The sequence below is a fragment of the Eubalaena glacialis genome, chromosome 1 (assembly GCF_028564815.1).
Source record: "Eubalaena glacialis isolate mEubGla1 chromosome 1, mEubGla1.1.hap2.+ XY, whole genome shotgun sequence".
NCBI lineage: Eukaryota > Metazoa > Chordata > Mammalia > Artiodactyla > Balaenidae > Eubalaena > Eubalaena glacialis.
Window position 1 is genome coordinate 24,591,257 of NC_083716.1, and position 21,587 is coordinate 24,612,843.

A 21,587-nucleotide genomic window follows, 5' to 3' on the forward strand; every position below is an offset into this window, starting at 1 on the left:
TCCATGCATATATCTGCTGTCACTATCCCCCCAGGGATGATTAAAGTTTGGAGGTTCAGGCCAACGACCACTTTGGATAATTGCATTCTATCTCTCTGCTACTCTTCTTCTGTGTCTGTCCTTCTTGTCTGGCCTGGCCTGACTGTTTTAATCAGTCAAGTGCCTCTCCGGTTACCATCCCCCAACAAGGGAAAGGTACCCTATGAAAACGGGCTGCCAACAACCCGACCCAGTCCCAGTCAGGAACCCCGTGTTCAGGCCTGCCATGCACTCCGTGGCCTGTCCTCCTGCTCTCTTCCCTTCGGGCTGGTCTTTCTGTTTGGGGCCTTTTCTCACCCTTTGGACTTTAGCACACCTTCTTTCTCCAACTTGGACCTTTTCCCTCTTTATTCAACCTCTTCTCAGACTCTCCTCTGATTTTGCTGCCTTTGCCTGCTCTGGGTCCAAGATGGCCTTGGGGACCTTATCCATGGCCATGTGCCCTTGGGAAGTTCCCCACCTGAGTCACCCTGGTCTGAAAGACTGACCTGGCCTCTTCTGCTCCCCGTGCCCTGGAGACTCTGGGTTTACTGGACAGACAGCAAGAGCCTCAAAGCTCCCAGCTGTCAGCGTCCTCCTTGGCCACCCGTCTGCCTAGGTCTGTCTGCATTGTGCAGCGTCTTTCTGTGCCACTTCACAGGAAAAGTGCTGAGCTTGAAGCCAGAAATCTGATGTCCAAAACCATAGTTCTGCCATTAAGTGGCTAGGCAACCTTGAGTAAGTGAGAGTCCCCCCACTAGGGACTCAGTTTCTTCATCAGTTTAATGAGAGGCTTGAACCAGACAACCTTCAAGTCACCTATTACCAGAGCCACACCTCTCCAAACCAATCACTCGATGCCCGAGAGAGGGCCTGAGTGCCCAGCCAGGCTGAGGGCCATTCGTACATGGGCAGCTTCAACATGGGATTACCCCTTGTTTGTAGGCACCGGTTGTCCTGACATCGGGGCAATGATAAGAGTAATAGTAATGGTATCTACTAACTGGACACCTGGACTCAGTCACTGGCCAACCATTTGCAAGCATTTTTCCTTTAATCCTCCTATCAGCCTATGAGATGGGTACTAGCATTATCCTGATTACACAGACGAGGAAACGGAGGCTTAGAAGTAGTTAATAATGTTCCCAAGCCACCAGCTGCTAAGAGGTAGAGCCAGGATTTGCACAAAGTGGCTTCTTGCCCAAGTGGAAAGAGACCCCTGGGGCCCCGGCCAGCCCCACCCTATGGGGCTCCAGAGTGGGAATGCCAGAGCCAAGGCCTGATGCTCACCCCAGAGAACCACTGAATGCTCAGGCACTTTCCACAGGCGACAAGCCGCCCCATCTTCCCTAGTCTATCATCTGCCCGACATTGAAGGAAACTCAGCACCCCTGTGCTCCTGTGACTTCTCCTCTCCACAGGGAACATTTTCCACAACTTCTCAGCACAGGACCACGGCATTGTTGGACTGAAGGAAACACATCCCTCTGCATATCTACACTCCTTTTGTAGATATGTAAAGTGAGGTTTCCAGAAGGTCACAATGTCCATCTAAGCCGAGGGAGGCCAATATGACACCATACTAAAAGCTTATGTTTCCAATTTGGGCAATCTGGGTCTGAAGCCTGGCCTGGCATCTCCGTAGCTCAGAGACCTCTGTCTTTTTGCTTTGATGCGCTCTCTCTCTTTTTCTCCCCCCATGAGCGCCTGCAATCACTCTCACTCTCTCGTCTCCCTAACGTTCTCATAACATGGGGATAATAACAGTATTTACTTTATATATATGTATATTTTAAATATGTATATATTAAAATATATACAATATGTATATTATTGTATGTTACAATATGACTTCTGTTTTATGTTTTGGTTTTTTGGCCCCAAGGCATGTGGGATCCTAGCTCCCTGACCAGGGACCGAACCCGCACCCCCTGCATTGTAAGGCGAAGTCTTATTAACCACTGGACCGCCAGGGAAGTCCCTAACTTTATATATTTTTGTAAGGAAAGTGTTCATGTAAAACCATGAGCATGGCACACAGTAAGTGCTCAATAAACTTCTTTCTTTCTAACACCCGTGCTGGACCTAGAACCTGGTCCTGATGTCTCGTCTAGCAGCTGCTGTCATAACTGCAGTCTCTGAGGTGCTGGGGAACCTGCTTCTCTCCCAGCTCTCAGCCCCAAATGAAAGTCCCACTTAAATACCACCTCTGCCAGTGCGGGGTCCAAGCCTGAAGTGCCTGCGTGCTTCCTGGGCCTGGCGCAGAGCACCCGCCCAACAGCAACGAGCTCCCCAGACATGCGCTTTCGAGACAGATCATCTGTACACCACCAAGAGGCAGCAATGAATCCGGGGGTGCGTCTGCACAGATGGAGGTGGCGTTTCATGGGGTTACAATGCCGGAGGGCTCCCTGGGGCTCTGGAGCCAGGCAGACCCGGATGCGAAGCCCTGTTCCAGCAGCTCTATGTGCCTAATGGGGCTTGGGTGACAATGGGAGGAAACTGGCTCTGCACATACTACCCAGGGCTGGCAACCATCACTTTTAATTTATTCTCCATTAAGTGAGATAGAAGCAATCAATGGATCGGTGAGAAGGCACACAAGGCAGGTGGCTGGATAGAGGGAGAAAAGGAAGGGATAGAGAGAGGACAATTCTTTTCTTGTTTTGGAAGTTGAACGGACTTTGCCTAATGCTGGTTTGAGGAAGGGGTAGATTCCTTTTCCCAGGATGAAAAAGTCGGCTATTAGAAATGGGCTACCTGGGAACTGGGAGACATTGCTGAGCAGAGGGGAAGCCAAAGAGAGGTTCATGGAACTGGGGTCACACTGTTGAACCCCTACCCTGTGCACTCTATATACATTACGTTATTTCATTCTTAAATTTGCTTTTTTTAATCCCATTGTGAGCCCCAGTTACAGATGAGAAAGCTAAGGCTTAGAGAAGGTAAACTGTACATCCAAGGTCACACAGCCAGGCACGGGGTGCGCTGTGAAGCCCTTCCCTCCACATCATCACTCCTCGCTGGGCACCACCGAGGAACCAGGAACAGCGGGGAACTTTCTAAACTGAACCGCACTCTTTGCCATCTCTGGCAGCTGAGAGATATTCACATACATTTCTTGTACCTCCATCCTCTTTGGTTCATTTCTTTCCTCCGTTTGGTCATCATAAGACAGCCCGGCCATTGCTCAGGGTGAGACTCGGGTTGCGGAGGGACAGGGCTGTCTGTCTGCTCCTGTTCCTGGGGACCCTCCTCATGGGGCTGTCAGCACCAAGCTGGGCCCCCATTTGTCACTGAGGTCAGTGTCTCAGTCTGCATTGCTGGTTCTGACCCCAACATGCGGGGACCGGGACTTGCTTGCTCCAAACCTGCCCTCGAGCCATCTGGCAGCCCGAGGATCCCAGGATGCTCGCCCCTCATTACCCGGACATGCTCACCAGCAGAGTGTGTGCTGAGCGCTGACGTCTGTCATTCTGACCTTGGGCTGGTAATGGGGGGTCCGGCTGGGGGCGAGGCAGGCGTAGCAGTAGCAATCTCTCTGCTTGGTTGAGCTCACCAAGGAAGAAAAAAATAGTTGTTTCTTTCACTGGTGGTGGTGGTTTTTGTCACAAATATCTCTACTTCAGGGGCAGTGAGACCCATTTGCTATACAACTGTGCGTCAGAATATTAGGAAGAACGTATCGCTGTGGTTTCCCAGGCTCTTTGCAAAAATTGCTCTTGCCTGTGATGCTCAGAAAACACACCCAGAAGGTCTGGTGAGGGCAGGGCAGGGAGAAGAGATGGAACAGGATGCCTGACCCAGGCACCTCATTGGTCCAAGGGGCTCTCGTCAGTCAGCCTTTCTCATACGCAGCTCTCATGCTATCAGCCCCTAGCTCAGAAGCCTGCTATGGCTCCCCATGCCCTCTGCACTGAGTCGTAACTCCATCCCTGAGCTTCGATGGGTCTACAATATATAGCCCCACCCATCTCTCTCTTGACTTGCTGCTGCTAAACGCAATATGCCTATTAAGACCTCCAAACCCTCATTCTCCTATTGAGATTGTCATTTCTATTCCCTCCTTCTCCAAATAGCAAGATTTCTTCCAAAGTCTGCCCGATTTTTGCCTCTATCTTTCACTGGCTCTGATTATGTCACAGGACAGCATCTTTCTTCAAGCTTGGTACCGTATTAACTCTTTCAGTTATTTCTAACATTTGCATAATGCTCTTTGTTGAACATCTTCTAGACACACACAGATGCATGTGTGTGTGTATATATAAAACCCCAAACCAAGAAAAATAAAATTTTAAAAAATAGGTTAGGCAAACATAAATCATGAAGAAGTACAGTAAAAAGCTAATTCTTATTATTTCTCTTAAATGCCTGGATAATCTTACTGCAAATCATATCATTATTTTAAAAAAATATGATACACTCAATGCAAACCCAAAAGGGCACTTTGGAGAGAAGCCAGGCTATAGGTTTATATTCTTCCCATTTTCAAATAAAATGCAAAAGAAAAAAACTAGTGATCATTTTAATGAGCCTTTAAATAAATTCTTGGCTAGAGCGCACTGCAGCAATTTATACAGGGGACCACATGCATATATTTGCCAAGAAAGGGACTTTGTGACTAAAGAGTGAATTTCCAAGAATTACTCTAGATTCCTTTCCTTTAAGTGATTAGTTTGAATTGAACCACACTTCATATCCACTCCATCACTGGGTCACACTTGCAAAGGCAAATGGAAACTTGTAAACCAGTGTCTGCCCCTTCATTGATCCACCTCTCTTCTGACTTCTTAACTTTCCTTTATTCTGATTTCTCAGGCCCTGATGAAGTCAGATACTTTCACTTTCGGGGGGTTTACTTTCTGGTTCTTTTTCGGAACATACCAAGAAGAAAAAGGTTTGAACTTGGAATCAGTAAATGAAGATGGTTTGGTCCAAGTTCTGTTCTTTTCCTTTTTTTCACTCCTTCCTCTCACACATTTTCCCCTAAACTCAACTTCCGAAAGACTGCTCTAGCCTCTCGGTAACTGTTAATTTATGAGGCAAGAAAAACGAGGTGGTTGTGAATTAACAAGAGTGGGACCATTTCTCTCCATCAGCAGAATAATCAATCTGTCTCAGGCAGTCAGCAGGTTTGGTTTTAAAAGACAGGGAAGACGATTGGAAAAACGCAGGTGGCAGCATGCCTCCTAGACAGGGCAGGATGTGAGACTCTTAAAAACCCAGGGTTCTGGGGTCTACATCCTCCTCAAGGAAGCCAAGAAGCAGGCAGCCCAGCAGGGGGGGCCCAGCAGCCCTGTGGATGGTCTGCAGGGTCCCTGGATTCCAGGGTGTGGTCCTGAGGGCAGCTCCATATGAGGGGTCCCTTTCTGTAGCTGGTTTCCTGCAAAAAAATATGACGTTTCTCATTTTATCCTAATTATGGTCCCAGAAAGAGGGGATAGGTAAATGGTCTTTTATCCCCACTTTACAGCTTGAGAAACAGAGGCTCAGACAAGTTAAATGACTTTTCCAAAGCCCAACATCTAATGAAGAGAAAGGTCTAAACCAGAAATCCTGATTCCTTCCCTGACACTCTGCCCCAGGGGACCTAGTCTCACTTCTTTGATAGCCGTTTGCCTTGGGCACGCTACTCAGCCATTCTGTGCTTCCAATATGCTCAAGGCAGTTTGGATTCCAGACCCTTGATTTCTCATCCAGGTTCATCTGAAGTGGGATTCCAACTGCAATATTGCTCAGGCTTTGAGACCAGAGAGATGAGAAGCTATGGATGTTTGTATGAAGCCTACAGCTTATAACACACACTCACTGAAATGGGCAGGGAGTACATATTCCCAGCTGTTCCCTACCTGCATCCACCCCGGTCCCCAGTCCGGGCTCTCCACCAGATCTGTGTGCTCCAGCTGTCAACAGCCCATGGGCTGAACAGAGAACACTGGCCTAGGAGTCAGCAGACCCAGTTCCAGCACTGGCTCTGCTGCAAATGACTTCATGACCTCGGGCAAGCCCACAAGTGGTCTCTTCTGTTAAATGAGGGCCTGCCTAGACAGTCTCTGAGGGCCCTTTTATCCCCAACACGTGGTGAGTCTAAGAATGAAATATGAGTGAAAGTGAGTTACATGAGCACGTTAGACCAAGGTAAGTGACCATCAGCCACCAAATTTGAGCAGGTCAAACTGACCTCTCAGTGCCAAACTTTCAGCATTTGTAAACGGACTAATGATAGTACCAACATCATAGAGTTGCTGGTGAAGCATTAAATGAGTTAATTCACATAAAGCATTTAGAATAATTTTTGGCACATAGTAAAAATTCTCAAAAACTGCTAGCTGCTGCCCTTCCCCCTCCCCCTCATCCTTCTCCTCCCCCTCCTCACCATTATGATTGTCATTCTTATTATTTTCATGAACACATGTTACCTTTGGAAACAGAAATGAATATTAGCGCTAAGAGGGATTTCTCTTACTTGCTTTTTTTTATTTATTTATTTATTTATTTATTTATTTATTTATTTATTTATTTATTTATTTTTGGCTGTGTTGGGTCTTCGTTTCTGTGCGAGGGCTTTCTCCAGTTGTGGCAAGTGGGGGCCACTCTTCATCGCGGTATGCAGGCCTCTCACTATCGTGGCCTCTCTTGTTGTGGAGCACAGGCTCCAGACGCGCAGGCTCAGTAGTTGTGGCTCACGGGCCTAGCTGCTCTGCGGCATGTGGGATCTTCCCAGACCAGGGCTCAAACCCGTGTCCCCTGCATTAGCAGGCAGATTCTCAACCACTGCGTCACCAGGGAAGCCCTCTTACTTGCTCTTTAAATATAGCTTATTGTGCACGTCTTCTGAAGAAAGAAAGCAGGGTCCACAGAGATGAGGTGCCTGGATGAGGCTGCAGGAAGTAGGTGGCCATGAAGGAAGAAGTGTGATGCAGCAGAGCTGGTCCCTTGCCTGCTGTCGTGACACTTGGTGTCCTCACCCCTGGGTTGCCAGAACAGATGCAGATAGCATCTCTAGCTCCCTTTCCTGCTGGAGGAGGGCTGTGCACGCCCAGGTCAGCACAGTGATGCTCTTGGGAAGTTGCATCAGTTCATGCTGATGGAACCCCTCAACTGTGCCATGGAAGATGCCGCAGTTCTGAGTTCCACCAGCAGAGGCAGCAGCTTTCAGGGAACCACCCACCTTCTGAACAAGGAGCTGGGACTTCAGAAGAGCTGGCCTGAATGGGAGGACTTATCTGGCCAATGTGTGGCCATAAAACCAGGAGCTTTGGGGACCACCCCTTCCAAGGACTAGCCAACTGGCTATCCATTGAGCCCAAAGTCCACAGTTGCGCACATATCACCATGTAGCCCTCTGAGAGGCACAGTCCAAATGGTGGTCATCCAGACCATCTAAGCTGGAAGGAGCCTCAAAAAGTATAGGACCTACCCTTGCCACTGTACAAATAGGGAAATGGAGGCTCTGCAAGCGAGACGTCTTACTCAAGAACACCCCGTTACCCAGGGGCAGAAAACCAGGACCAGGAAGAAGACATCTGCCGCCTTCTCCTACTCTAATGGTCTTACTCTGAACTGACACAAAAGGTCCCTCTGAATTGCAGAACCTTCTGTGTGATTCCTCTGAGTCAAAGGGAGGTCTTTGCGAGCCATGCTCAGCTTAATTTATCTCACTCAGATCATAAAAGCATCACTGAAGGCCCCCAGCAAGAGCAGCTTCTAAGTGTTATCCTTATTCTGTTGCCCCGGAGACCACGCTGCAAATACCAACTTTTCACCTGGAGACTTACTTACTACTCAGGTCATGGCACATGACACCAATTGGATACAAGGATTAAAGCAGATTTGGGACAGCCTGCCAGGCCCCACACCCTGAACTCCACACCCTAGCCTGTCTAAAACATTTCAAAATACATAAGTTTCATGTGAAAATATGCAGAGAAAAATCTGTTAAGAAAATCAGGAACTGATGACAATGATGGCGTGGCTGTAACGAGCCCTTGTTCTCGCATGATGACAGTCATCTGGAGCTTAGATTATAGAGCGGCTGCTACAGTCCCCACCTGGCCAACATCTCTCATGAACATTACCTGCCTGGCCCTTGTCTGCATTTGCGATTGAGTCCCTAGGTCTATGCATGCAGTTGTTTTCTGTGTGCATCTCGTCTGCCCAAGTAGACTGCACATTTCTGAAAGCCAGAAACTCCCATCCAAAATACTTTGCTCAGCGCTAGACACTTAACAGATAGCTTAATAGCCTAAAATTATCTTTCCACATTCTTTTTTTGCTTTGCTTTAGTGTAAGAGAGTTTAATATCTGTGAATTGAAAGTGTACTACCTTAGAGCTGACTTTCCCTGACCCTCCAACGATCTCAGGAGACACGGTCAAGGAAAGCAGGGGTCCAAGATTTTAAGAGTCTGTGTTTTGTTTTGTTTAGAGGTTTTCCATTGTGTCAAAGATTGCTCAGGGCTATGCTGCTGTACTGAGAGACTGACATGGGAATAACCAACATCTGACCACACACACAATGCCTCTGAACAGCTTGACAAAGGCAGCCTGCCTGCTCATCGGAGAAATCTGACTGGTAATTCTCACTGTATTTCTGCAGGGTAGCCTGGAAGTAATTATCCGTCTCACTGGTAAATCAGTTAGGAAAGGAAGATCTAACACTCCTCTCCTCCTCCAAAAAACTGCTAATCTTCTAACAGCAATGGGCGGAAAACCCCAGGCAACAGAGTTACTACTAACAGAGGGATGAATGCACTCACCTGGTCTTTTTACCTGTGGCAGGGGCAGCCGAGCTGAGGCAGGTCAGAGTAGAGAGCATGCCCTGTGTGGTCAGACAGAGGTGGATGGACCACCTCAGACAGAGGTGGTCAGACAGGGGTGGTCTAGTTGCTTTCGAGAAAGCAAATGGCTCATCTGCCTGAGCCTCAACTTCTTCACCTGCCAAATGGGAACAAAACTACCAGGCTCAGGGGATTAAGAGTGAAACAAAACTACCAGGCTCAGGGGATTATAGAGTATAGAAGTGAACTTAGCCTAGTGCCCAGAACTTATGAGGAGCTCAATTTTTAAAAGTCTTTATCCTCTTCTGACGTCAGCCTTTATGGTCCTCCCGCCCTCACAGGCGGAGGCACACACAGGCACACACACCTCTACCCTGCAGTAATTTGATCACATTCCCTGGCAGTCAGGACTTTGTCTGCTCTCTTGTCATTTACAAAACAGTTTCCAAATCTGCAGGTGTCAGCCTCTTTCGAGCCAGAGCAATTAGGCCATAACAGGCCTGCATTTCTCCATCCACTCAAAGATTTGTTCTTAAACAGACACCTGTGGTAGCTAAGCCCCTCCCTTGTTGAGGCACAAAGACTTCAGCCTGTTTGTACAAAGCACAGTGCTGGTAAATGCAGGCTTGACCTCGGCGCATGCCATTCTGCATGGGCCTAGGGACAGAGTCAGCTGACAGTCATGAGTTCTAGGAACCCAGGGACGTGTATCTCCTGCAAAGGGAAGGGGAGGCTGTGAGCAGAGCCCTCCTGCAGAGGCGAGCCTCACATCCACATAGGGAACTAATGCAGTGCTTCGTGTTCAAAGTGCCAGACTCAGACATCACCCAGGCAATGGGCTAACTGGCCAGTGGCCAGAGAAAAGCAAACAGCAAGGGATGCAGAATCACATCAAATACAAGTGGGGCAGGTCAACGCCATTAAAATAACGCTGATGCCCCATACCACAGGATGGTCTAGAACACTTCAACTCAAGTAGCACCCAGCATTTCATATCAATACTCTCATTTGGAAAAAAAACTAGTAGATACCACTAATCTAAATCTCAACTTCCTTGAGGGAGTCCAGCATTGCCAGATGTATCCTAATTTGTCCCCCAAATAAACCTCTTGGAAAGATTGTTGCAGACTCACCATTTATAAGTAAAACAAGCTTGGTGTGATTTACATAGAGGCTATTTCCTTATCTTGCTTGTCTTCTAAAGTGCCTGGGAGGACTGGCAATTATATAGATAAAGCTCCTAAAAGGAATCTGAGCATAGTTAATGCTAAGATTATTACTAGTAGGAGACTACACATATGTTAACCACTTCTACTTTCAACCTAATAGCTTATTAGCTATCTACATTTGGAGATTTTATGTTGTCAAAAAGTGTTAAGACATCAACAATTAGCTTTGGGAACAACTATATAAATACAAGCACACTCTACTGTTTTGCTAGGGGTGACAGAACTCTGATGTACTCATAGCCTCCAAGGAAAGCAGTAGCCATCTGTTACATAAGTAACTCATTAGGTGAAAAGCAAGTGTTTCAACAAGATTAACTAAAAAATCTGCTGGAGACTACTTCCATTAGCTGGTTGATGAACATGGGCAGCTACCGATAATTTGAATGCTGAGAGAATCAAAAGAATCCTGCTTAATTCAAGCTCAGATGAGAATCCAGGTGACCAAAGGTTTAAACTCCAAGACATGTAAGCAGGACACTTAAAAAAAAAAAAGTTGCATTACAAGGTCATAATGACCCAGAGCACCAGACCAACAAAGAAACAAATAAGAGTATTTTCATTTACATCTAACTGTCGATTTGCCTGAGTGGCGTGTAGTCTAGTAAACTTGAATATTCTAGTTAAGAGAAAGTCACCATGTAGAATATTTGTGCATCAGCATCTCAAGGCTCAGAATACAATCAAGAACACCTAACAACAAAATGAAACAGAATCTAATTTCATCTCTCCTTGGATGATTCAGAAAGTCCTTCAGGAGCACACAGTCTCCTTATGAAATTAACTACTATTGGTATTTCCAAAATAAATAAATAAGTAAATCCATGGCATCAGTCTATCTTTTGTCTTTCCCCTATCTGAGTGAAGAAAATGTCTGCACTTCTAACTTTCTGGGTGGCAGTGCCTCTTAAGGTGGAATTTAACTGTGTTTTGGTGGTGTTTCTCTGAAAAGACACGCAAAACAGCCTAACTTTTGTCAACTAGGCAATAATTCCTGTGAGGAATTGCTCTAGAGAGCCCATGGTCTGAACATCACCTCTGGGAAGGAGAAATGGAGGTGCACTTCTGCACCAGTGGGCTCCAAATCCCAGCTTTATGTTCCTTCTAACCCTGAGTATCTGCCTTACCCTGCCCTTTGTCTCCCACACTACTGAGCACCTCTAGGTCATACTAAGAAGAGATAAAACAGTCAGGAGTGGAGAAAAATGGAAAAAAGACTGAAAGAGATGTTGTTATGAGTAGGAGTCCAATGGGAAACATACATGACAGATGACTACCAGAATGGATGCAAACAGGTGTGACCCTTCATATGCCCCTTGGGAAAATCCTCATGAAGACAGCTGATCTATCATCTACATGAAGATGTGATTAATTCTGCTGTGGTCCAGACATAGGTCAGAGATCAGTGCTAAAGGACACCTGCCATGTGTCAAATACCCCCTTCTTGCTTCTCCCAGAGTGCAGACACCCCCTATGATTCCACCTGACCCCAAGTCACTGTGTTGGGTGGGAAGAGCTTTAAGCTGGGAGTTAAAAACCAACTGCCCATCCTGCCACTGACCAGCTGAGTGACATGGGTGGGACATCTGTCCTCTGTGGGCTTCAGCTTCCTTCCTAATGAAGGGAGAAGGCAGAGGAAGAGTGGAGATAGATCATGGCTGACTTGATTCAGTCAAGTTTTATCATGTGTCCATCATGGACCTGGCTTCAATTCAAGGCCATGAAACAACTGCCTCAACTCCCCGGTCAGGACTAGACCATCAATTTTGAAGCACGGGGCTGTGACTATATGGGAGGCAAAGGAGCAGAGCGTGGGCTGAAGTCAAGAAACCTACACGGAGCGTCAGCAGTCCTGAGCTCTAACTGGCTCCATTTCGTACCTGGCTTTGGAGCCTTTTCTGGCTTCAGCTTCCTCATCTGGGAATTGAGACTACTGGTACAGATGCAAGATTCTCAACCAAGACTCCGTGGACATCTTGGGTCCAGAGGGGGGATTCAAGGTGTTCCTAAACACCTAAAAATTGTTTGCAAAATTTTACGTTTGGGGGCACGTGTCCAGAGGGCAGGTCTAGAGCTTTAATCACATTGGCAGAAGACTGCAGTTCAAAAACTACGAATAACTGCTCGTACAGATGAAATCGATGATCCCTTCCAGCTCTAACATTCAGTAATTCAAATAACAATATTGAAAAACGGGAAAATGACAACGCTTTGGGACAAAGAAAAGAGAAACTACTCAGCTAAAACCAGGAACAGGCACCTAAACGGCCATCCTGGTTATCAGAGTTTTGGTACCTGGCTGGTGGGCACAGTCCCATGTGTGGGGACCCCTGCAGCTGCTGGATCTTTGAGCATCAGTCGCCAATATACTGAACCAGGAGTCACCAATTCTGCTTCCTCCCTTGCGGGGAACAGTTAGGTGGGAGTGGGGAGAAGGGGTGGCTGTGAGTTACGATGCTAAGGGTTTGAGTACAAGTTGCTCTGCTTTGAGTAGTACCAACAGTTGTTCTAAGCCACAGCTTGGGCCCCACCAGGTTGGAATCAGAGATCAGGGACAGCTGCACAATGGGTTGAAGATCACCCCTGCACCTACCTTGCTGAAGAAAGGGTTTGCAAAACCACTGGGGAATGCAAGATGACACAGGGAGAGCTGGGGAATACCATTTTCAGCCCTTTAGAAACCATGAAATGGCCTTTGATATTCATGGTGTGTTTACTGAGGCCAGGCCTGCCTAAGTTTCTAAACAGGAGTGCCTTCCTAGCTGGGGAAACATCATCTCTCCCTAAAGCCAATATATGAAACAGCATTTATTTTCTAAAACCATCCATCATCCCAGGCCCCCTCCTCCCAGGAGGTCTCCGTGACCAAAGTCTGACCTTATATGATTTCACCCATGTCCTGGCTGTTAAGTGAAGAGGAAAGACAGAAAAGACGAGGCCAGTAGAGCCAGTGTGCTCCCCTGGGCCTCAGAAGGAGCTCTGGACCAAGTGGAAGAATCCAGGGGCTGCCTATCCTTCCCTTGGAGGAAACCGACTCCCTCTTTACAAGGAGCTCTCTGAAAACAGAGCAGCATAAAGGAGGCTATAGGAGGACTCAGCTCTGAAGTCAAGCAGACCCATTTTCAAACCCCAGATCTGTTACTCACCATGTTACCTGTTACTGTCTGGCATTAGGCTAGAAAGTTACTTAATCTCTCTGAGCTTCAGTTTCTTCGTCTGTAAAATGGGGACAGTAGTCATTTCTACGCCAGAGATTCATTGTGAGGATAAATGAGATAAGGTATGTAAAGCACACACTGCCGTCCTTGGCAGAGAGGAACCCCTTACGTAGTTATATAGTTTTATTATTGTTATTGTTATTGTTGTTGTTATTATTATTGCTACTACTATCTCAAGGCAATTGTTAGAATTACAATGTCTGTGGTGTTCTTGGCATATAAAATAGGCATTCTGTAAGTGACTCCACGGCTACTGGTTTTTTCCTTAACTCCTAGGCCTTGGCAGCCCTGCCACTCCGCAGGGAATGCTCAGGACCCATTGACCACCCCCTCTCACCTTCCTTTTGTTGGTGGGATTGACGTAGAGGTAACTGAGGACAGTCTTCAAGCCCACTTTGTCATTGAGCTTTTCATAGGTGGTGCCGTAATCTGTTGATCTGCAGGTAGGAGAGAAAGAAAGAAAGGGAGAGATTGTTTTACCAAATGGGGGATTGTGTTTCAAGGGGAGCCCAGCTCTCCCCCGACCTGCATCTTTGTTCCCAAATCACACAAGTGCTTAAAGGTGTTTGTTCTTCAGAGATAAAAGGCCCCATTAATTTTAGAAGAGCAATTAGACTGATGCATCTGCCTACTACCTAAGGTCGCTCCCCTTTGCTCCCGGCCTTTCTCAGAGACCTACTTTCCTTCCCTCTGTGTGGCTGTGAGTGACAGGAGCTGCCGGGGAGCCGGGCCACCTGCCACAATCAGCCCTCTGTCCCCGCGGGGCACTGCAGGGGCCTTCTCCTGAGGTCACTGGGTACAACCAACTTCATGCCCCTCCACTGAGCCTGAAGCCAAGGGACCCTCAGAAGGGCAGGAAGCACTGTATCCAGGAGCTGTGGGGTCCAAGGGCCAAATCTAGCCGCACCCAGCAGAGTCTGAGGCTTTACATGGGAGCGATGGTGTGTCAGGGGGAAGAGCCAGCGACACTGAACTGCTGCCGATAGCTCATCATCCCAACGATCCTGCTGGCCGCCCGCCCCTCCTTTGGGCCTAATTTCCAGGGCTCTGGGTCAGGGCTCAGAGAACAAAGGTGGGCCAACCAAGCCACAGGCTCCTTCCTCTGCATCCCGCCTTTCCACAGAGGAGAAGGGAGAGCGAGTACCCGACAATGGATTCAAGTAGCCGAAAACCCTGCTGCTTCCGCCTTGCTTCCCCACTCCCGTCCCAGACACCTCCCTCCCTTTTCAGACCACCAGTATCTTCAGGTTCTCACCCCCTTTCTGCCATCGCCTTCCTTGGCTAGACTCAGGAAACCTCTCCCACTGGAGCTTTAGAAGGCCACAGAGGCCCATTCATTCTCTCTACGGTGAAGTGACCTCATGGGTGCCTGCATTCCGACGCCGGCCCTGTGTCCCCCTAGTAACTACCTGCCCCTATCTTTCCTTGATCCTTTACCCACCTTCTAACTCTAATCTGCTTCTGCCTTGGCCCACAGCTTAGCTTTACGAGTCTAGCAGCCAAGCTCTGTGATGACCTTTAAGAACTGTCTCCACCTCCATCCAACCTGGCAAATTCCATGTCCCAGGCCTGGCTTAAATACCCACCCTTACCTCTGGTTAAGGCTTCACTGGCCCTCTCCCCGGTTGCCACTCATTTCTCCTCTGCACCAGAACAAAGTTCCCCATCTGTTGTACACCCGAGGCACACACTGTACATGCCCCTTTCACTTCCCCATATTGTCATGATTAGTTTCCTCATGTTCTGTTTCTCCAACCATAGCGTAAGCTCCTCAAGGACACGGAACTTCAGAGAACGCTATGGGGAGAGGAAAGACCATGAACTTGGGGCACAGCAAAATCTCTGGTTAATTCCTAGATGGGCAGCTCCCTGGTCACATGACCAAGTGCAGGTTACTTCACCTGCTGGAGCCTCAAATTTCTTATTTGGAAAAATGGAAATAATTTAATCTCACAGGGCATTTCTGAGCATGCAAAAATACAACACAAGGGAAACCTCCTAACAGGATGCAGGCATTCTGAGATGTCAAAAAATAAATGAAAATATAAAGGATGTTCACTTCTCCTTTCCCCAAACTGTACAGAACCAGGTCTTACACATCATGCGCGCTTGGCCCATTTATTGAAAAAAAAAAAAAAAATCAGTATTTCTAATCCCTCCCTAGTCTACAGGCCCCACACGGTCATCGGTTATGCTAACTTTAATACTCAGCACCTCCCCCCTCCGCAAACTGACTTCTTATCTTCTGTCTCCTCTCTACGTTAGGCACTAGGACTCAATGCCAATCGGAGAAATCCTTGCCTTTATCTCTCGAACCCAGCTCAGTCCCCAAGTCGTAATGATTCTATCTCCTAAATAACTTAGACCCTCGATCTTCCCATTCTCATTCCAATGCTGTGGCTCACACATCATCATTTTTGCAACGATCCCCCAATTGGATGCTCTTCTTCAACCTTCTCCCCCTCCCACCAATCTCCATGCTGTCATTAGGTTATATATCAACCACACAGATCTGTCCACCTCACTCCGTGGTAGTAATTACCCACTGCCTGCACACAGTAAAGTTCTTTCTTCCAAGCTTAGTCTTGTAAAATCTGGTTATAACTTCCCTTACTAGACCTGTTTCCAGCCACTTGCTCCTCTGCCCCTTGCTGTCCAGCCTCATTCAACTTCCCTGAATGTCCTACATTTTTGTGGCCTCCATTTCTGGCACATCATTCCCTTCTGCCTGAACTATCTCCAGCCTCTGTTTCCTCTACTTGGTAAATTTCTCTGCAATCTTCACACTCAATTCCAATATCACTCTCCTTCCAACTTTCTCACTGGGAAATTAATCACCATTTCCTTTGTGTTCTCATACCACCTTGCACATATTTCTATTTTAGCATTTATCCTATTGTTGTGATCATGTTATTTTTATCCTGATAATTCATCCTTGACTATACCTTCCTAAGGGCAAAAGCCATTTCTTACAACAACCCAATGCCTTGCACCATGCCTGGCACAAAGCAAGTACTGAATGTATTGATGTTTGTATTGTTTTGCTTTGTCTTTATTTGCAAGAATGAATGAATGATTGAACTTGTCCAAACCCACTCACAAGTTCTTGACCAACTGCTAACGTTTAGTGGCAGCTCAACAGAGAGCCACACCTAGAAAACACACCTGATACTTCAGATACAACTTGCAGAATGGTAAGGTCTTTTAGTGCCATCTGGTGCCAGGGAAAGATCTAGAATTAAGTTAAATGACACTAGAATTAAGGTGAAATGACCAATCACTCTGACCTCCTATCCTACCCAGGGCAGGGGAGAAGACACACCATAATCTCTAGAGACTGTCAGCAGTATATTTTTCTTAATACAAATAAAATATTGTATAGAACAAATTGCTTCTTGATTCTACACTCTTGAAGGCATAAAGATGGCACCAGGTGGGAAAAGAAAATTGAACTTGGAATCTGGAAATCTAGAGTGATTCTGAAATGTACTCAAAGTGTTACCCTGGAAAGGTCAATTCTCTAAGCCTGCTAAAGAAAGAATTATTCTGACGCTTGTTAAAATGGAAAGGCAGACTTCATTCAGGACTATTGCAATAGGTACAAGGACCACAGCAGTGAGGTTTTGAAGTAGAGGAGGGAGATTGGACTCCACTCCAAATACAACAAGGAAAAAGTGGGAATTTATAGCCAAAGAGAAGGGTGGGAGTCAGTGGATAGAACATTACTAAGAAGGTAGGGCAATTCTTTGCTAAGCCGACTTGACAGGATTCTCACTGAAGGCAGGTCAGGGTGATCAGACATCACCTGGCGGATGGCGAAGGATGAGGAATTTGATCAGATATTGAGTATGATGAGATATTGCAAGGGGGTGGGAGGATCCTGGCTAAACTCACTTAGCGGGACTGTTGCTAAAAATGGGCTCTTGAGGACATATCCGAGGACAGGGCCTAGTTGAAGAAGAGCTCGGAGGATCCTGACTAGAGCTTGGTCAAGAAGAGAATCTTTGTCAAGCCCCATTCTATCATCAACACAACAGGTTTAACTCAGATAATCATAAGGCCCCTTCTGGATTTGAAATCTTATTATCCCACCAGCACAGCGCTAAGCTGTTTCCAAATAGCAACTTTTCCTCATGCTATATATAGCAAACATCTTACTTATAAGAGCTAAATTCTCAGGGCTCCCTGCATGACTGGTGTCACAACAAACTTCCTTCCAGCATCCAAATAACCCTCATCAAAGGCAGTGTACTTAGAATGATGCATAGTCTCTCGTTCTGCAAGCGGCACAACCGATTCCCACTGACTTTGTTGTTTTCCAAAAGTGGTTGCACAGGGTAGGGGCTTCCCAGCAAAGGATACGCCACGGCTCAGCCTCCTCTGTTCCTCGGGCAGCTGCTGCTCATTCAGGCAAACAGAAACAAGTCTCACTCGGTGAGGACACCTCAAGGAGCCACTGAGCCCTGGGACCAAAGGAGGCCTGGACTCTGTCCTTTCCAGCATGGAGGCCACACACCGCGTTGACCACAGAGTTCTGTGGGCCCCCTTCACCTGGGGTGAGGGGCAGCTGGCAGAGAGGCCTCAGCACCATTGCCAGAGCCAGCTGTGCCTGCAGAAGTCGCTTTGACAGGAAAGCAGACCATCCTCCACTTTGTGACTCCAGACATCTGCCAGCGGGGTCTCTTAGAGGAAGCAGGCTCATTTCCCCTAACTTAAAGCTAGTTTCCCAAATCTTGACACTAAGCTCCTAACGCTGAAATGTCCTGAAAGCTGGAGACATCACACACATGCATGGGGCACCTGCCATAGGCTGGGTACTATGCCAGTTACCATTTGGAATGGCTCAGAACACACAGCTAACCTGGCAGGCAGCATGTGAGAAGTGCCCAGCCACAGGGCTCCCAGCTTCTGTTCTGGGCTCAGATTCCTCCAGTTCCAGAAGGTTATTCCACTGCTGTGTGTGTGTGTGTGTGTGTGTGTGTGTGTGTGTGTGCATGTGCACATGTTTGTATCTCCCTCTCTCTTGCTCTTCGTCTTTCGTTACGAACTATTTCCAGAACACAGAAAAATACAAGAAGCCAATCATGTACCCGCTACTAGATTTATATGTTGTGTACGAACACAAATGCTTAATCATCTTCTGGAGTGTTTTTAGATTCACATAAATGTTATCATACAGGATATACATTCTGCAGCTTGCTTATTTTGTCCAACATTCAGTTTGGGGGATTTTATCCATGTTGACACACTTAGCCATAATTCATTCATTTTAACTGCTGTAGAGCATCGCAGCTTACCAATAAACCACTGTCTATTTATCCTTTCAACCCCTGATAAATATTTTTGTCTTTTTCCTTTAAAATTTGCTATGATAAATGTTTCAATCACCATTTTTACACGTGGCTTCTTGTGCATCTGTAAAGAAAAGTTTTTTCTAGAGAGACATCTTGATGTGCAATTACCACTCATACTCCATGCATAACTTCTTTGCTGGTATTAAACAAATTTTTCTCTAAGGAGGGCTTCAAAGAGACACTCCCTTAGTCCCCAGCTCCAGAAATTGGGTCCTTCTTTATTGCCAGGGCCTGAGTCCATAGCTCCTGACCTGTCTCGTCCCAGCTATCTCTGTCTCTGGAATCCTGAATTCCAGAGCATCTGAACCCAGTTAGCAGCTGGGGCCCTGAGTCCTGGCTTCATGAGGGCCGTCTCTGGTTTTCCCATTCACATCACTGTAGGTCACCTGCTCCATGGCTCCACTGCCCGCCCAAGGACCCGCTTGCTGTCGGGCTGGACCTCCCAGCTGCCAACCGCTCACACTCCTCCCCAGGTACCCGATGCTGACTGGTAGACTAGATGTCCATCCTCTTCAGCCTCCCAGCACTCCTAGTCTGAGCCCTTCAACTATTCAGAACTCCTGTCCCATCCTGATAGGCCTCCAGAAGACTTCCGTGTGGGCCAGTACCTTCCAGGAGGACCTCCTCAGCCTAACTTCCCATAACCCTGGTAGTTACCCAAAGCCAGTCTCTCGACGATAATTTCCAGGGTTGAGTTGTGAATATACTATACTTTCATCCGCCCAGCAAGCTCCCACTCCTCTAGTGAGCTTCTGCGGGAGTGGATGGTGGCAACAAGCATATGGGTTGCTATTTTAAAAGTAAAAGAACAGAAAAGAAAAACTTTTAGCCAACGCAGCCAAGTCAGCTTCCTGGTAGAGCTGAGCTGGAGCTCAACACCACCCGCCCTCGCTGCATCCCCAAAGCCACATTCCTGCCAGAGGTGAGAGGGCTCCAGAGGGCACTCTGCCAGTTCTCACCAGCCACCAGATGTTCAGGATCAGGGCGGGCACACTGCTTTCCTAATCCCACCAGCTGCCTTCCCCTTGTTTGCCACCTGTGCTCCTCAGCCCCCCTACGCCTTCCCTCTCCAAGCCTCGCCCCTGAGAAGAAACTGGGAAATTTCAAGTCTTTTACTCTTTGATTATCTGATCAGTCTTTCATCTTCTCAGTGGACTCCCTTCTCTGTGATATTATCGAAATTAGCAAACAACCTCAGTCCTGATAGTTCCTTTTCCTGTTAACAACTTTATTTTTGTTTTGCTCATTTCTTAACACATCTCTATCTGTTCTCTGTTATGGCATCTACCCTGTGCCAGGTACTGGGCTTACCCCTCCTCCCTCCCCAGTAAGGGTCACTTACGAGGAGCTACATAGCTCAGGCAAGCAAACTGTTTTCTGTAAAATGTCCAGAGAGTAAATATTTTAGGTTTTGCCAATCTCTATCACAACTACTCAACTCTGCCCTTGTAGCTCAAAAAAAGCCAAGCAGGATACACTGATGAATGGGTGTGCTGTGTTACAATAAAACCGTATTTACAAAAGCAGGCAGTGCATAATCGGGTGGCCACCGCTGCTCTAGCTGACTACAATATCAACCCCTACTATCCCCACCACCAGCCAGGCTCCCATCCCGCTTTTGTCTCTAAGACAACTTCCCAAGATTCTGGCCAAGGTCTCTGATACCCTAACTCACGCTTCCCTGCCTGGCTGCCATCAGGTCAAAGTGTCTGCCTAAGCCTGGCACTCAGGCCTTCTCAGGCCTTTGCCCCCTTTACCTCCCATCTTCCACTCTCCCAATGAGCTTACGGCTGGCAAGTGTCCAGATTTCCTCCTTTTTGACTCCCAGCTCTAGTACTAATTACATCTTGGAGACTTTTCCTACAACTTCAGCCCACACCCTCCTCTGCATTTGTATCAACAGCGTTAGGAGTTCCCTATTTATTCTCTGAATACGCCTATGTGCTTTTTTTCTTTTCAGCAATGACGAAAAGCTCCTTAAAAGAAAAACAACAAATGGAATCTCTTTTGAATTGCTGAAAGTGCAGAGCACTAAGTAGAGAAAAAAAGGAAGATGCGAGCAGGGCAAAGACAACTATACCCAGTGCTGGACGAACTAGCCGTGTGAGCTCTTCACTTCTCTGAACAATAGGGCCGTTGTTGGGAGGACTCCATAGAGAACAGTGAGAAACATAGTCTAGCATCCGATAAACCCCTGTGCCATAACTGTGTGTGGTTGTCATTTTTAATGACTACTCCAGATTGTATTTTTCTCAAGGACAATCACGTTGGGCTTTTTTCCTTGATTTATAAACTCCTTACGCTTAGGGGGTGAGGCACATGGATGCCCAATTAATCATTAAGGAATCTTTGGCCACAGGGTCCCATTGCTGCCATGAAAGTACAATATGGCCCAGCTGCCTGGGGAATCAAAAGGCAGAACCAAGCTTCCAAGTGCCAGGCCCTGGAAAGCCTCCACCAGCCTTTCCCCCCGAGTGTGTTCCCCTGAGCTACACCAAGAATAGTCAACAATCAAAGACCAGAGGCAACAAGGGTCTCCAGTGTGTGGTGGACCACAGCCCCCTCCAAGGGCAGGTCAGGAGTTTCCACAGCATAGCTCCAGACCCATGGCTGCCCAGAGAGTCTTTATGATCCAAATGGGGAAACCACTGATGGTCCCCTCTGGCCTGTTCCACTCTCCATCTTAAGGCCAGTGCCTAAGGCCACGTTAATTTGTATCTCTGCAATGGCAGAAGCCCAACCTGACTGCAAATAACCAGCCAGAAAACTAATTTCAGACTCCAAGCCAAAAACGAGTGACTTCAATAGCTTCACTCTCCAAGTGGATAGCAGCCCCACCCTCTGCTTCAGAAAAACCACAGGCAGGCTGATGCCCAGGCAGAAGCTCACACAGCTCTCCGTGACCTCTTTGTGTCATCTGACTCCACGGCCGCATTCTCTAGTCTCACAAAGAGAGACACAGTGATACAGAATAATTAATGTTCTCCTGCCCC

The 21,587-nt window shown here is 47.2% G+C and overlaps 1 protein-coding gene across 1 annotated transcript in view; it reads right to left on the reverse strand.

Moving 5' to 3' along the window:
* SORCS3 (sortilin related VPS10 domain containing receptor 3) overlaps positions 1-21,587 on the reverse strand; it is a 596,683-nt gene that overhangs the window by 324,037 nt on the left and 251,059 nt on the right. The window contains exon 3 of the mRNA XM_061193540.1: positions 13,578-13,677. Within this exon, the coding sequence (XP_061049523.1) occupies positions 13,578-13,677 (100 nt within the window). The remainder of the gene's footprint in view (positions 1-13,577; positions 13,678-21,587) is intronic.